The sequence below is a fragment of the Alosa sapidissima genome, chromosome 23 (genome assembly GCF_018492685.1).
Source record: "Alosa sapidissima isolate fAloSap1 chromosome 23, fAloSap1.pri, whole genome shotgun sequence".
Lineage (NCBI taxonomy): Eukaryota > Metazoa > Chordata > Actinopteri > Clupeiformes > Clupeidae > Alosa > Alosa sapidissima.
In genome coordinates, this window is record NC_055979.1 from 23,879,671 (window position 1) to 23,891,810 (window position 12,140).

The 12,140-nt window shown below is 46.6% G+C and overlaps 1 protein-coding gene across 2 annotated transcripts in view; it reads left to right on the plus strand.

The window, feature by feature from the left end:
* The first annotated feature begins 355 nt into the window (after window positions 1–355).
* tspan7b (tetraspanin 7b) overlaps window positions 356–12,140 on the plus strand; it is a 48,073-nt gene continuing 36,288 nt past the window's right edge. Inside the window, exon 1 of one of the 2 annotated variants that reach the window (XM_042081204.1) lies at window positions 356–522. In XM_042081204.1, coding sequence (XP_041937138.1) covers window positions 442–522 — 81 coding nt within the window. In that variant the 5' untranslated portion in view covers window positions 356–441. The remainder of the gene's footprint in view (window positions 523–12,140) is intronic. The other variant, XM_042081205.1, reaches the window with a different exon arrangement.

Genomic DNA, 12,140 nt, shown 5'->3' on the forward strand with positions numbered 1-12,140 from the left:
AATAAATGACCCACATTGGCTGTAACCCCAGGTTAGAAAGTGGGATGTCTGATGTATAGATTTAGAGTGCTGGGTGAATTAGGCCCAGTTCACTCAAACAGCTTACCTCTTAGACTAATGATCTATCAACCATAGCATGCCTTTTAGATTATTCAGTATCAATTATACGTATTTGGTCATAGCTCCCAGTATTTGTTAAACTGTGAAAACTTTGTTTAATATTGTGATTAACTGATCCATGTGCAAGGTTGGCCTGACGTATTACATCCAACAGAGGGCGTTGTCAGGAGGCAGGATTGCATTTCTGTGCGTGCTTTCATTGGCTAGAAAACGGAGAGCAACTGCGCTGTGAGAGACTGCAGCGGATCGGCGAACGAAGCCCAGCGGAGAATCACAGCAACGCAACTCCAGGGAAAATTCTGCGCTTCGCTTTACTGTAGTATGGCATCAAGGAGAATGGAGACCAAACCAGTAATAACCTGCCTCAAAACGCTCCTGATCGTCTATTCCTTCGTGTTTTGGGTAAGTCGTCTACACCTTTCCAACGTGTTTGACTCCATGAATGCTTGTAAACAGGAATAATTGATATCGTTGAGGGGTTACCATCGTTTTTGATGAATATTAGGCTAGTGTGTTGTGAGGTAGGCTGCTGCTGAAACAAGTGCGTACCTATAATGGAAGCATATGATGAGCGGTTAACGACACACATTTGACGGTGAGCTATAGGGCCCATGTTCCAGAGATGCACTATTTGTACCATAAATTGCACAAATACATTATTATTGACTCGAATACCTTGAGCGGTATGGCCTTAGTGTAACGTGACGAGTTCATTACCAGCATCATCCTAGGCCGTTGTATAGACTACCCTAAATCGGACAAAATCACATTTATAAAATAAAAATGTTTCCACGACCTTCATATGCGCCACATGTGTTGCATACGGGCAGGCATCATAGCATCTCCTTTCAGATAAGCATGTTGACGCTGCTCAGGGAAACGTACTGCGCTGCCTGCCAGTTCGAGGAATGGTGGTATAATGTATTTTTACTGACAATTACAAACTCCTCGGCACCGCCCCGATGCTATCCTATGTCAGGGAACGTAGCGCTGGCTGAAGTAGCAGCATAGATTGTGATAAGGCGTTTGTCCCTCCACCGAAGTCCCTCGCCCCTCGATCAGCAAATGTGCCACACCTGCTTTTCAATTGGATATTGACGCCTCTCATGACATGTAATCCAGCTGATAATAATGCGCAATGCTATTAACATGTTAAGGGTTTCAGAGAGTATTTTGTATGATATGGAATTTGGAGCATCCCAGACTTGGTTATGAGTCATTCAAATGAGGTTTCTGTGATGTGATCATATTTTGGCTGTGTGTTTTTTTCGGCTGCAATGATGTGCAACATGTTAAACATTGTTCAGGACTGCCATTGGGTGAGATATGCAAGTAGGCTATCCATACACACACAATTATATGTTGTCTATGCATGTAGGAGACCGTGAGGCAGAAGCCTGGTTCTCAGTTGGTCATCAAAGGTGAGAGGGTTAAAACATGGTCACCAAGCAGACAACCCAGAGCCCTGGGAGTGAAGGCTGGTCTTGTATCTGTGATGTAAAAGGCCATATGCTGATATGGTGATGTGGTCTCTGTAAGACTACAGTGCGGAGACCCAAAGGTAGGGCATTGGTAAAGTGCTTTCATCTCTCCTTTGGCCCCTCATGTGCTCTCTGGAGCAGCCAGATCTCTCTTTTGGCCCCACTGGTGCTCTCTGGAGCAGCCAAGATCTCTCTTTTGGCCCCACTGGTGCTCTCTGGGGCAGCCAGATCTCTCTTTTGCCCCCACTGGTGCTCTCTGGAGCAGCCAGATCTCTCTTTTGGCCCCACTGGTGCTCTCTGGAGCAGCCAGATCTCTCCCCTGGCCCCAGTGGATCGCTGGAGCTTTGGTAATGAAGGCTGGCCATACCTCTTACCCAGGCCTTCATATGACCCAGCCCCTGGCCCCTGATCACACACTGACAGCATGGTGGTTGACCCAAATCCCCAACTGTGTCTTTCATCATGATAGAAACACAGTGGCTCTCTCTGACACGGAGTGAACTCTGTCCTGGCACACTTAAATGTAAGAAACAACTAAATGTAAGAAACAACAGAGTCTAGGGGTGTTGTGCTGGTACCAAAGTCATCTGAAAATAACATGCACTGGGTACTTTATTCTGGAGCTAGCACTGTTATCAGAGGGGAAAAATGTGGATTTTTGACACAATTTATGCACAAAGGAATTCCTCATGATTTAATGATACCAGTGGCAAGTGCAGCCAGCTGGGCTCTGAGGCTGGTGAAAGACTTTGAACTTGTACATAATTGGCAAAGGAAATCCTCCACATAATTGACAGAGGGAGAATGAAATGAGGCTAAAATAACCTCGTTTATCATGGCAGCCATGGAATGGTGCAGAAAGCTGTCCTGCAGCTTAATTAGACTAAACCTCCAGTAGTAGACTAAACCTCCAGTTGGAGTGTGTGTTTACTGCAGACTAAACCCCAGTTGGAGTGTGTCTTTACTGCAGACTAAACCCCAGTTGGAGTGTGTGTTTACTGTAGCAGACTTAACCCCAGTTGGAGTGTGTGTTTACTGCAGACTAAACCCCAGTTGGAGTGAACCCCAGTTGGAGAGTGTGTATTTACTGCTCGTGACCCACTCACATATGTTTCCTATGTAATTCACATTTACCCCCTTTAATGCAAAGCAAACACTTCTTTCTTTTGTTGGGTGTGTGTAAGGGCCATCTACTGGACACTTTCTCTGGAGAATGTCATGTTCTTATATGTCACTGACTACCCTGTGTCCAGGCATCAGCTTGGCACTCATCCCTCGCCCTCTCGCTTTGTCCGCAATGGATCTGTCCAGTGATCTGTCCAGTGAGAAACAGACTCAATTGGTGGTGGCCAGAGAACTGGTGGTGAGCAGGAGCAGGCCAAAAGAGGGCTGGGGGGGGGGGGGCATGGGAACGGGAGGGGGTGCCATGCCATGGGATGGGATGGGAGATAAGTAATGTGCTTCTGTTCATCTCTCCATCTTAACTAACACAATGTGCCATGGAGGATTTTTGTTCTTTCCCGAGGCGCACAGGAGAGGACAGATAGCAGAGATAAACAGAGACAGGATGAGAGAACGACGCTTTTCATTCAGAGAGAGAGATGGGGGGGGGAGAGAGAGGGAGAGAGAGAGAGAGAAAGAGAGAGAGAGAAGGGAAGGGGAGGTTGTTTAAGGCCAATGCAGTTGTCACTCAGGTTCAGTGGCAGCTCTCGAGTGTGCTCCCAGTAGTTTCTTTGAGCTATGAGTTTTGATATGTGTTTTTAAGCTGCTAAAGATAAAGTCTGAATAATAAAGTCGTCATTTTAGCCCAGCCTGACACCTCCGCATGTGCCAAGACAGATCACTCTCAGATGGCCAAATCATCTGCTGCCTAACTTAAGAGACACTTTAGGTCAGTTTAGGGCTTTCATAAAACTTAAGGTCAGTGCAACTTTACTCTCCAAAGCAAATCCGTGTTCTGGAAGGTCCTACCATATAGTCCTATTTCAGCTTAGCTGGTGTTAGTAGTATTTACAGAGAAAGGCAACACCTTACCCACCTCGGACCTCCCTTATGACAGCATCACTGACTAACATTAAATGTGTATCACTGCGCTTCTGTGAACGGAGCTTGCCTCACTCCATTAGACAACATTGCAGCCAAATGATATTGGATTACATTTAGCAGACGAACGCAGAGTCTGTCTATATAATGTCATTAGTCTAACCTGCGTTAACCAACTAACATTTCAAAACATCTCTCAGAGCCACCGGGCAGTAACTGGACCCTTTTCATGCCCCATGCTGCACAGGATGTGGTTTGAGGTCCTCACAGCAGCCAAGGCCTGTTGATGATGACTGCAAAGGGACACTGTGACTTTGGGCATCTGTTTAGGCCAAGGCTGTAATCGATACATGGTTGGAATGGCATGTGTCTAGGCTATACCAGCCAGGGCAGGGCCACTCGATTTCCTAATATAACTTCCCGATGCCTCAGTCATCAGACTGCAGTCAGGGAGCCAGAGATGGTTGCGCAAGGGCCCTGAGAAGAGTCCTAAGAAGACCCGTGAGAATGAAGTCAGTTCCTCTTTTCAAGTTAGAATAATGAGGAAATGTACTGGATGAACTTGGCTGGCTTAAAGCTGTACAGGCATATTGGAGACTCTGCCTGGTTGGCTAACACAAACTTGTCTTTGAATACACCTGAAGAATAACACTTAAGGGTTTCCCCAAAAAGCTTTAAAATGATAATTTATCATTTTAATCAACATGAAACCATTAACTTCTTTTATTGCGTGGCCGTGGCCATCATCAGTATTTTGAAAAACCTGTCTTGTTGTTCTCAGCGGGTGATGGAGTATCTCTCTGGAACTTGCTGCCTCTGAATTGCTGATTACTGAGGGAAAAAAAACATCATCAGCAGAAATAAGTCTCTAAATCATGAAAGTAATCCAAGAGGGTTGGCAGGCCCAGCCAACGCGGGAGTCGTGGCGGGGAAGCCGATGTTCTGAAAAAGGCATCCCGACATTGCCCTGTGATGCCAGCGCCACCGTTGCCCATGGATACTCTGTGGTTTCTTCATTATGAGCCTCATTTATTTTGTGGCTGCGGATCTCCTAATGACCAGTACAGGGGCATAATGCGGCCGGCACTCGTTAATGTAGTCTGTGTTTTCATGCTCTTAGCATGGTTAGGTTTCTTTTTTGTTTGGTGGTCTCATTAGGCTTGTTAGAGATGGAGCTACACTCGATCCTCTTCAGCTTATTGTTGAGAGTCTCTACTCAGCAAAAGCAGACTTCAAATAATGAAGAGAAACTTAAATGGGTCAGAAAAAGGAGAAATGGAGATGTGGACTTAGTGACCCTAGAGAGAAGTGTCGTTAAAGGCCATCTGCTAAGCTGATTTCTAAAACGGATAGTTCCGGTCCTTGATTATGATTGGCTGAATTGTGCTCGATGCCGTTGTAAATCCAGCACAAAGATACACCTTGACCGCATTTCGTTCTATATTACTGTGCTAGTAATACCTAGAGTAGCTGCGTCTCGAAGTTGCTTGGCAACCATTCTGATAAAGGAAATATTTTTCTTGGCGGAAGAATTTTTCTTGATTATCTATAAATGCATTGTTACATTTCTCGATGCTATGCTTTTATTTTAGGAAATCTTGCCATGTAATAACCGTAGAAAAGCAATAAGCCACTCGAGTCCGTAGGTTACACTGATTTTAGAACAGCTAAGGGGGGTTTTAGAGCTCTTCACAGGTTGGATTCCTTGTTGTAGCCTGAGACTGTGCAGCATGCCTGGTTAATTCTGTGCCTGTAATCCCTGTGTTGCTGGTAATGCTAGGCAGCCTAAATCAGTGTGTTGACACTTTCTCTGATCCTGCAAACAGCTAATGCACCAAGCCAACCTAAAGATTGTGGACTATTTTCTGTAGTTAGACTGTAATCAGGATCCACACCCTTTTCCTGTGTGTTATTTCAGTGGCAAAATGTAAATCTTTTCATTAGTAATAATCAGGATACCACATAGATATACCCCAACAGTATACCCCTACTTTTTTGTTCATTTTCCATTTTTGGTGCATGTTTGAACTCTTGGTCAGATTTGTATGTATTTTCTGACCCTTTGCTGCCCTAATCCTTCCTTCCACGTGATCGGCAGCACCCCCCCAGCCCCATGCTTCTTAATGCCCATTAGCTGCTCCAGTAACTGGGGCCTCCTTTGTGAGGAGGGGAGAAAGGCAGGGGGGCCTCTGGGAGGACATGCTTAATGAACATGGCTGCCACCATGGAGCACAAGGACTCTTGCTGTCAGTAGAGTAGAGAGAGAGAGGACTGAAAGAATGACCACTTACCATTATGTCTGTTTACCAAAGCGCTGAAATCAGAGCAGTTTGAAAATCAATGAGCGTGGCTAACAGGGCATCGAGGTGACATTGTCCGATTGTGTAAGGTATAGATCTATGGACTGCAAGGGTAAATGGGACGGAAGACAGATACTGCTGTTTTTTAATGTCTTTATACGTGGCTCTTTGACCCCTGTCTGTCCTTGTCTGTGCGTCAACAAAGCACAGGGCAGCGTTTCTGTGCGTCATAGCATATCTCTGTTTTATAAAGAAGGGCTGTGACGCTGGCGCTCATGATGGCGGTAGCTCCAGTCAGCTAATCTTCGCCTGAGTCATCGGGAGAAGGTGATTGGTGCCAGGGATGTGCAGCCTGGTCCCAACGGTAGGCTGTGTACCGCTCAACACCCACCCAGCTACCTCACTCACACTCTGCCCCCCCCAGATAGGACTCGACCCCCCCCCCCCCCCTCCCAGATAAGACCCGAGCCCCTGGTGCTAGTGGTGATGGCAGGCAGCCAGGGAAGAGACTGTGGAAGGTTGTAAGGTTGTGCTATGTGCTGCTCAGCTCCCCATGCAGGAGATCGTTGAAAATAAAGAGGCACAGCCTCTAGAGTCGTGTATCACGCCAGATAGCGTCAGGAGCCTCTACAGTTGTGTATCACGCCAGCTCGTGCAGGAGCCTCTATAGTTGTGTATCACGCCAGGAGCTGTGGCGAGAGAGTTGTTATGCAGAATCACCTCACGAGGATCTCACAACATGCCTAAAATGCTGCGCATGCCTCCCCCCCCCCCCCCCTCCCTGCAGTCAGAGTGGGACCACCGTGACACATGCAATGCTACACCAAGCGCGTGAGGGGGATGTGTGACACATACCTGAAACACTCAGTCACCAAAGCAGAGAGGATACGTTTCATTAAAGCCCACTTCCAGGTGTCAAGCGAAGGGGAGAGTTCAAAAGATCGAGGTGACAGAGGCCTGCTGGGAATACACACAATTAGGCCCTGTTTGTGGAATGCTACGGTGGCCGGGTCAGAATCTGGCAAGGCCCAATGGACACAGAGACGCATCCTAGTGGACTCACCACTGTGGCCATTCTACACCCAGATGGTAATGAAACAGGCCTATAATTAGCCGGCCGGCAGAGAAATAAGTGCTAAATGCCAACATGCAGCTCTGTGCTGTATGTAGTGTAGATGAGGTCGCCTGAGTGCGTGTCTAGCGTTCGGGTACTGAGCATCATTTGTGATTGTGCAGCTGTTTGATTATATTATACACTCACTGGTTACAGATGCCAGTTCATTAATTTGCACATAAAACCAAAGAGCCTCTCTGAGTTCCCGGGTCTCTGAAACATCCATTGAGATTAGGCCTATTGCTAATGTTCTTCTACTGTTCTTGGTTGCTAGAAAACAAGAGTCACATTGTCCATTTGGTTTGGATCAAATCTGCAGGTAAAACAACAACTATGGCTTGAGTTGGAGCCCGTCATTCAGTCACCCTGCTCAGGAAAAGTCTGTGTTGACTTTGTTGAAATCAGGCCTGTGACATCTACCTTCCCCTAATCTACTGTTTACATGAAACCTCTCCTTTTTTCATCTTTGTTTCGGTCTTGCTATTTAGCTCTTTTGTTGTTTAAACAGCAGCCTATCCTGCAGCAGCACATAAAAGTCAAGGTCAGATATGTACTTAACAGTCTAATAAGAGTGTTGAGTACATATTTGGTAGTTTTGTACATCTCAGCTATTGCAGCAATTACAAAGTCACAGGCTCTACCCATCGTTTTGACAAAATGTGCATAACACAGGGTATTGTGGGAACAAAATGTTTGTACCACAGGGTATTGTCTGTACCACAGGGTGGGGACAAAAAACATCAATAAAATATTTGACTGTCATGAAACGATTCGAGTTGGATCTTTAGTGATTATGGCAAGGCCAGGACCCAAGGACCGAAAAGATGGTGCTTCTGACTTGTAGGAAGTGGTACTTAGGCCGTCGGACGTTGTCGTACAATCTGGTGTGCCGTCGTCAGTCGGAGGAGCCATCAGTGTTTATTTTGCCCGATTTGACGAATCGGGTGGCCGGACTCAATGACCAATCTGATTGGTTCTCAAAGGCTTTGGGTGGGGGTGGTGGTAGTGTAGTGGCTAAGGAGCTGGTCTAGCGTGCAGTAGCCTGAAAGTTGTCAGTTCAATTCCCAGCTTCCACCGCTGTGCCCTTGACCAAAGCACTTAACCCCAAGTTGCTCCGGAGACGTAAGTCACTTTGGTCAAGAAGTGTCTGCTAAATGTAATGTAATGTAATGTAATGCTTCAGACCCAGAGATGGGTGATGTAAGTTTAACCAAAGTCCTTAGCTGCTACCTAGCTAGCGAACATCACTAGCCATTCCCATTCACTTTCCGTTTACTGTGCTAACGTTAGCTAATAGCTAGCAAACAGGCAAAAATAAATTATTTATTCTGTGTCCGAAAGAGTGTTTCATTGGCATCACACACAAGCAATGACAATAAAATAGTACACAATATATATTTATATTTTCTTATTGCTTAATCAGAGAAGTTCATCTTGGTAACTAGACAATGTTTTAGCGCCGCCTGCTGTTATGGAGACTTATTACGTCTCGCACAAGCGCAGAACGTACACTCAAGTCGGCAGTCGTTTTGGAGTGTTCCAATGCACTTTTTTGACTATCCTGGGGAGACGGGAGCCGACTCAGTCCGACTGCATTTTCTGACAACGATCGGCCATCGGGTTGGTATGTTGGGGCCCTAAGAATCCCAAGGACGCGACACGCTTTGTTTGGGACTGACATTACGTCATAGAGGGTTAAAGCTGAGCTTTGATTACGTCTTCCTGTCGTCTTCCTCTCTCCATCCTGTTCTTTCTCTCTTACCCTGTCATTAAACGTACACATTGTGTTGTGTTCCTGTTTATACAGGAAATGACACTGATGATGTTCTTGCATTAAATGTACACATGACATACACATATAGAAAATGGCATTGATGATGTTCTTCCTCTCTTACCCTGCCATTAATGACATTGATGATGTTCTTCCTCTCTTACCCTGCCATTAATGACATTGATGATGTTCTTCCTCTCTTACCCTGCCATTAATGACATTGATGATGTTCTTGCACTGTTCCTTTGTTCCTCTCCTCTTATTGAACCTCCTCTCTCACACTCCAGTAAGCAGGAAGCAGGAAACACAGTCTAACAGACACACACATCTGCTCCCTCTGCACAGGGCATTATTTACCCTCGAGTACACCACCTCCGCTCTATCCCACCACCTCCGTAATTAATCACGTGCGTGTAATTTAAGCCTGTGCTGATTGGTCGACTGGCCAACGTAACCCTGCCGGCCTGTGCTGATTGGTCGACTGGCCGATGTAACCCTGCCACCCTGTGACGGTGTCATTTTTAAGATCCCATTTCAGGTCATGTTCTGCCTCGTAATGAGCTACACCTTTCCCACATCTCTTCTCAACTCACCTCTGTTCCTACAGAAGAGGGCTCGCCTCATCCGTTACCGTTCCGCCACTCCCCCCCTCCCCGCACACCTCTCCCAGAGGGCTTATTATGGGATGCTTATAATGTAGTTTATGGGATGAGTAACCAGGATGTGCAGAAAGAATGCGCTGGAGGTCATGGTGTCCATTGGCCAATGCCCCAGACAGGTGCAGAAAGCCATTAAATGTATTACCCAGTTTGCTGTGCGCCTTAGACAAATAGCTGCTGGCCCAGGAAGGGCAGGCATGTAAAGGGTACTGATGGATGTTATGGAGTGTGCTAGACTGAGCACTGTGGCTAGTGGGCTGTTTTTCAGTCGGACCAGCGGGCTACTGCATCTGCAAGACAGACGCTTCTGATATTACACACAGTATTCTACACAACGGTCTTTGATTTAACCATTATTTTTTAGTCTCATTTTTTCAGTTTACAGAAAGTAGATGTGAACACACCCGTACACACCCAGTGAACATACCCATACAAATATTGAAGTGTATTGTCCCTGGGCCACATGCATGTGCAGAATTGAAATGGTCTTGAACGCACCATTACCCCCATGGTGGCAGAATCCATCAATTGGTTTGCGTGTGTACAACACAGCTCCCCTTAATAGACAAAGTGGTTATGAGAGAAAAAGGTCCGTCGCTAGCTGGTTAGCATACCAACTTTAGTGGATATCAGGGCAACACAGAGCATAGTTGTTTTTGACATTATGTCAAAACTTTTTTTTTTCTCACATTCTGTTGCTATTTGTCTTTCATTATCTATTTGCCTATTTTTGAAGGTTTAAAACTAGAAATCCTACACACAGCCCCTTTAACGGAAGCCTCCATGTTGAAACATCTCAGTGTTCAATAGCACAGCACCTCACCCAGCTCTAACACATCCCCCACCAGCCTCCACCATCACCTCTCCCTTATTACGGAGATCTCATTAGGCCCACCGCACCTCAGATCTCATTAGGCCCACGACACCTCAACTGGAGGCTTATTTCCATCATTTTGGGCAGTGAAAATCTCATCGGCGCCACCATAAAATCTCAGCAAGCAAAGAGCCCAGATTGTCCTGCACACCCACTGTGCAGAGACCTATTTTGGACGTCCAATTTCAGGTGCAGATTGTAACGCCAGATGACGTCTTTTTTCCCCGACGTCCAGTATCCACAGGACCTCTGTATAATGTCCAAAATAGGTTACATAGTAGCCTGATGAGCGTCTAGATTTCTAGGCTAGTTACATAGTCCTATTGACGTCCAAATGGGGTCATGGTTAGATGTCAAAATAGCGGACCTAGTTTGCACGTCCTGCAGTTTTCCAGAATTGGTCTTGGACTGACGGACGCAATAAAGACATGATCTGCATGTCCATCAGACGTCTAATGACGTGTAATGTTTAGTGGGCAAAGGCCAAACAAAACCCTGTGCTCTTTCCTCCATTGTGCTGTGGCAGCTTTGTTGGATGTGGGGCACAGCGATGCGGAGAGAGCGGAGAGGAGGAGAAGGGGAGGTGAAAAGAGCCCCGTCTGCTTATCTGCTCTTATGGACCCTTTCACGAGAGTTCCATTATCAGCATCATAGTGGACCCTTTCACGAGAGTTCCATTATCAGCATCATAGTTGGCCCCACAAGACTTCCTTTTGAACATTCCATATGTTATCTTAATGCAGAGGAAGTAGATTGGGAACCAAATAGAACGTTCAAGCATTGTTTTTGTTTTTATTGTTGAAAGCAAAGATTCTAGAACAGAGCTCTGTTCTAGAATCTTTGGTTGAAAGGGTCTATAGGAGCCCCACTGGTAGACTGGGACAGCTGCCACGTCTGCTACAGTAGAGCTTTGGGTCCACTGGTTGGTGGTCAGGTGAATGGTGCGCTGCTGGTTGGTGGTGGTGGTCAGGTGAATGGTGCGCTGCTGGTTGGTGGTGGTGGTCAGGTGAATGGTGCGCTGCTGGTTGGTGGTGGTGGTGGTCAGGTGAATGGTGCGCTGCTGGTTGGTGGTGGTGGTCAGGTGAATGGTGCGCTGCTGGTTGGTGGTGGTGGTGGTCAGGTGAATGGTGCGCTGCTGGTTGGTGGTGGTGGTCAGGTGAATGGTGCGCTGCTGGTTGGTGGTGGTGGTGGTCAGGTGAATGGTGCGCTGCTGGTTGGTGGTGGTGGTGGTCAGGTGAATGGTGCGCTGCTGGTTGGTGGTCAGGTGAATGGTGCGCTGCAGTTTGGTGGTGGTGGTGGTCAGGTGAATGGTGCGCTACTGGTTGTATGGAGGTGGTGCGGGTGGTGACACGTCACGTGGTCACCTGTAGTGAGAGATGACTCTTGTTAGTGAGATCATCGGTCAGACACTCCGGTCACCTGTTGTTGTTAGCCGTCACGCTTTTGACTCTGGGCCAGCAGGGGGGTCAAGGATTTGCTGGTGCCGTGATGGGCTCCGTGTTGCTCTGGAGCAGAGCTCTATGGATCAGTCTCCAGGCAACCAGTCCTGATAAAAAGGAAGAGAGTGAAGCAAATACCATTCTGGAAAGCACAATAAACCATCAAAGCTTTCAGTGAACTGGAAATGGGAAAGATTGCACACATGTTTTTTTTGCCCAGATTACATGTTTTATTGCACAGGAAACATGAACAAAAGGACTCACAATGCTGCCAAGTTCTGTTGAGGTTTATATGTCTCACAAAAACAGTCGCTAACCAGGACAGCATCATGCATAGTG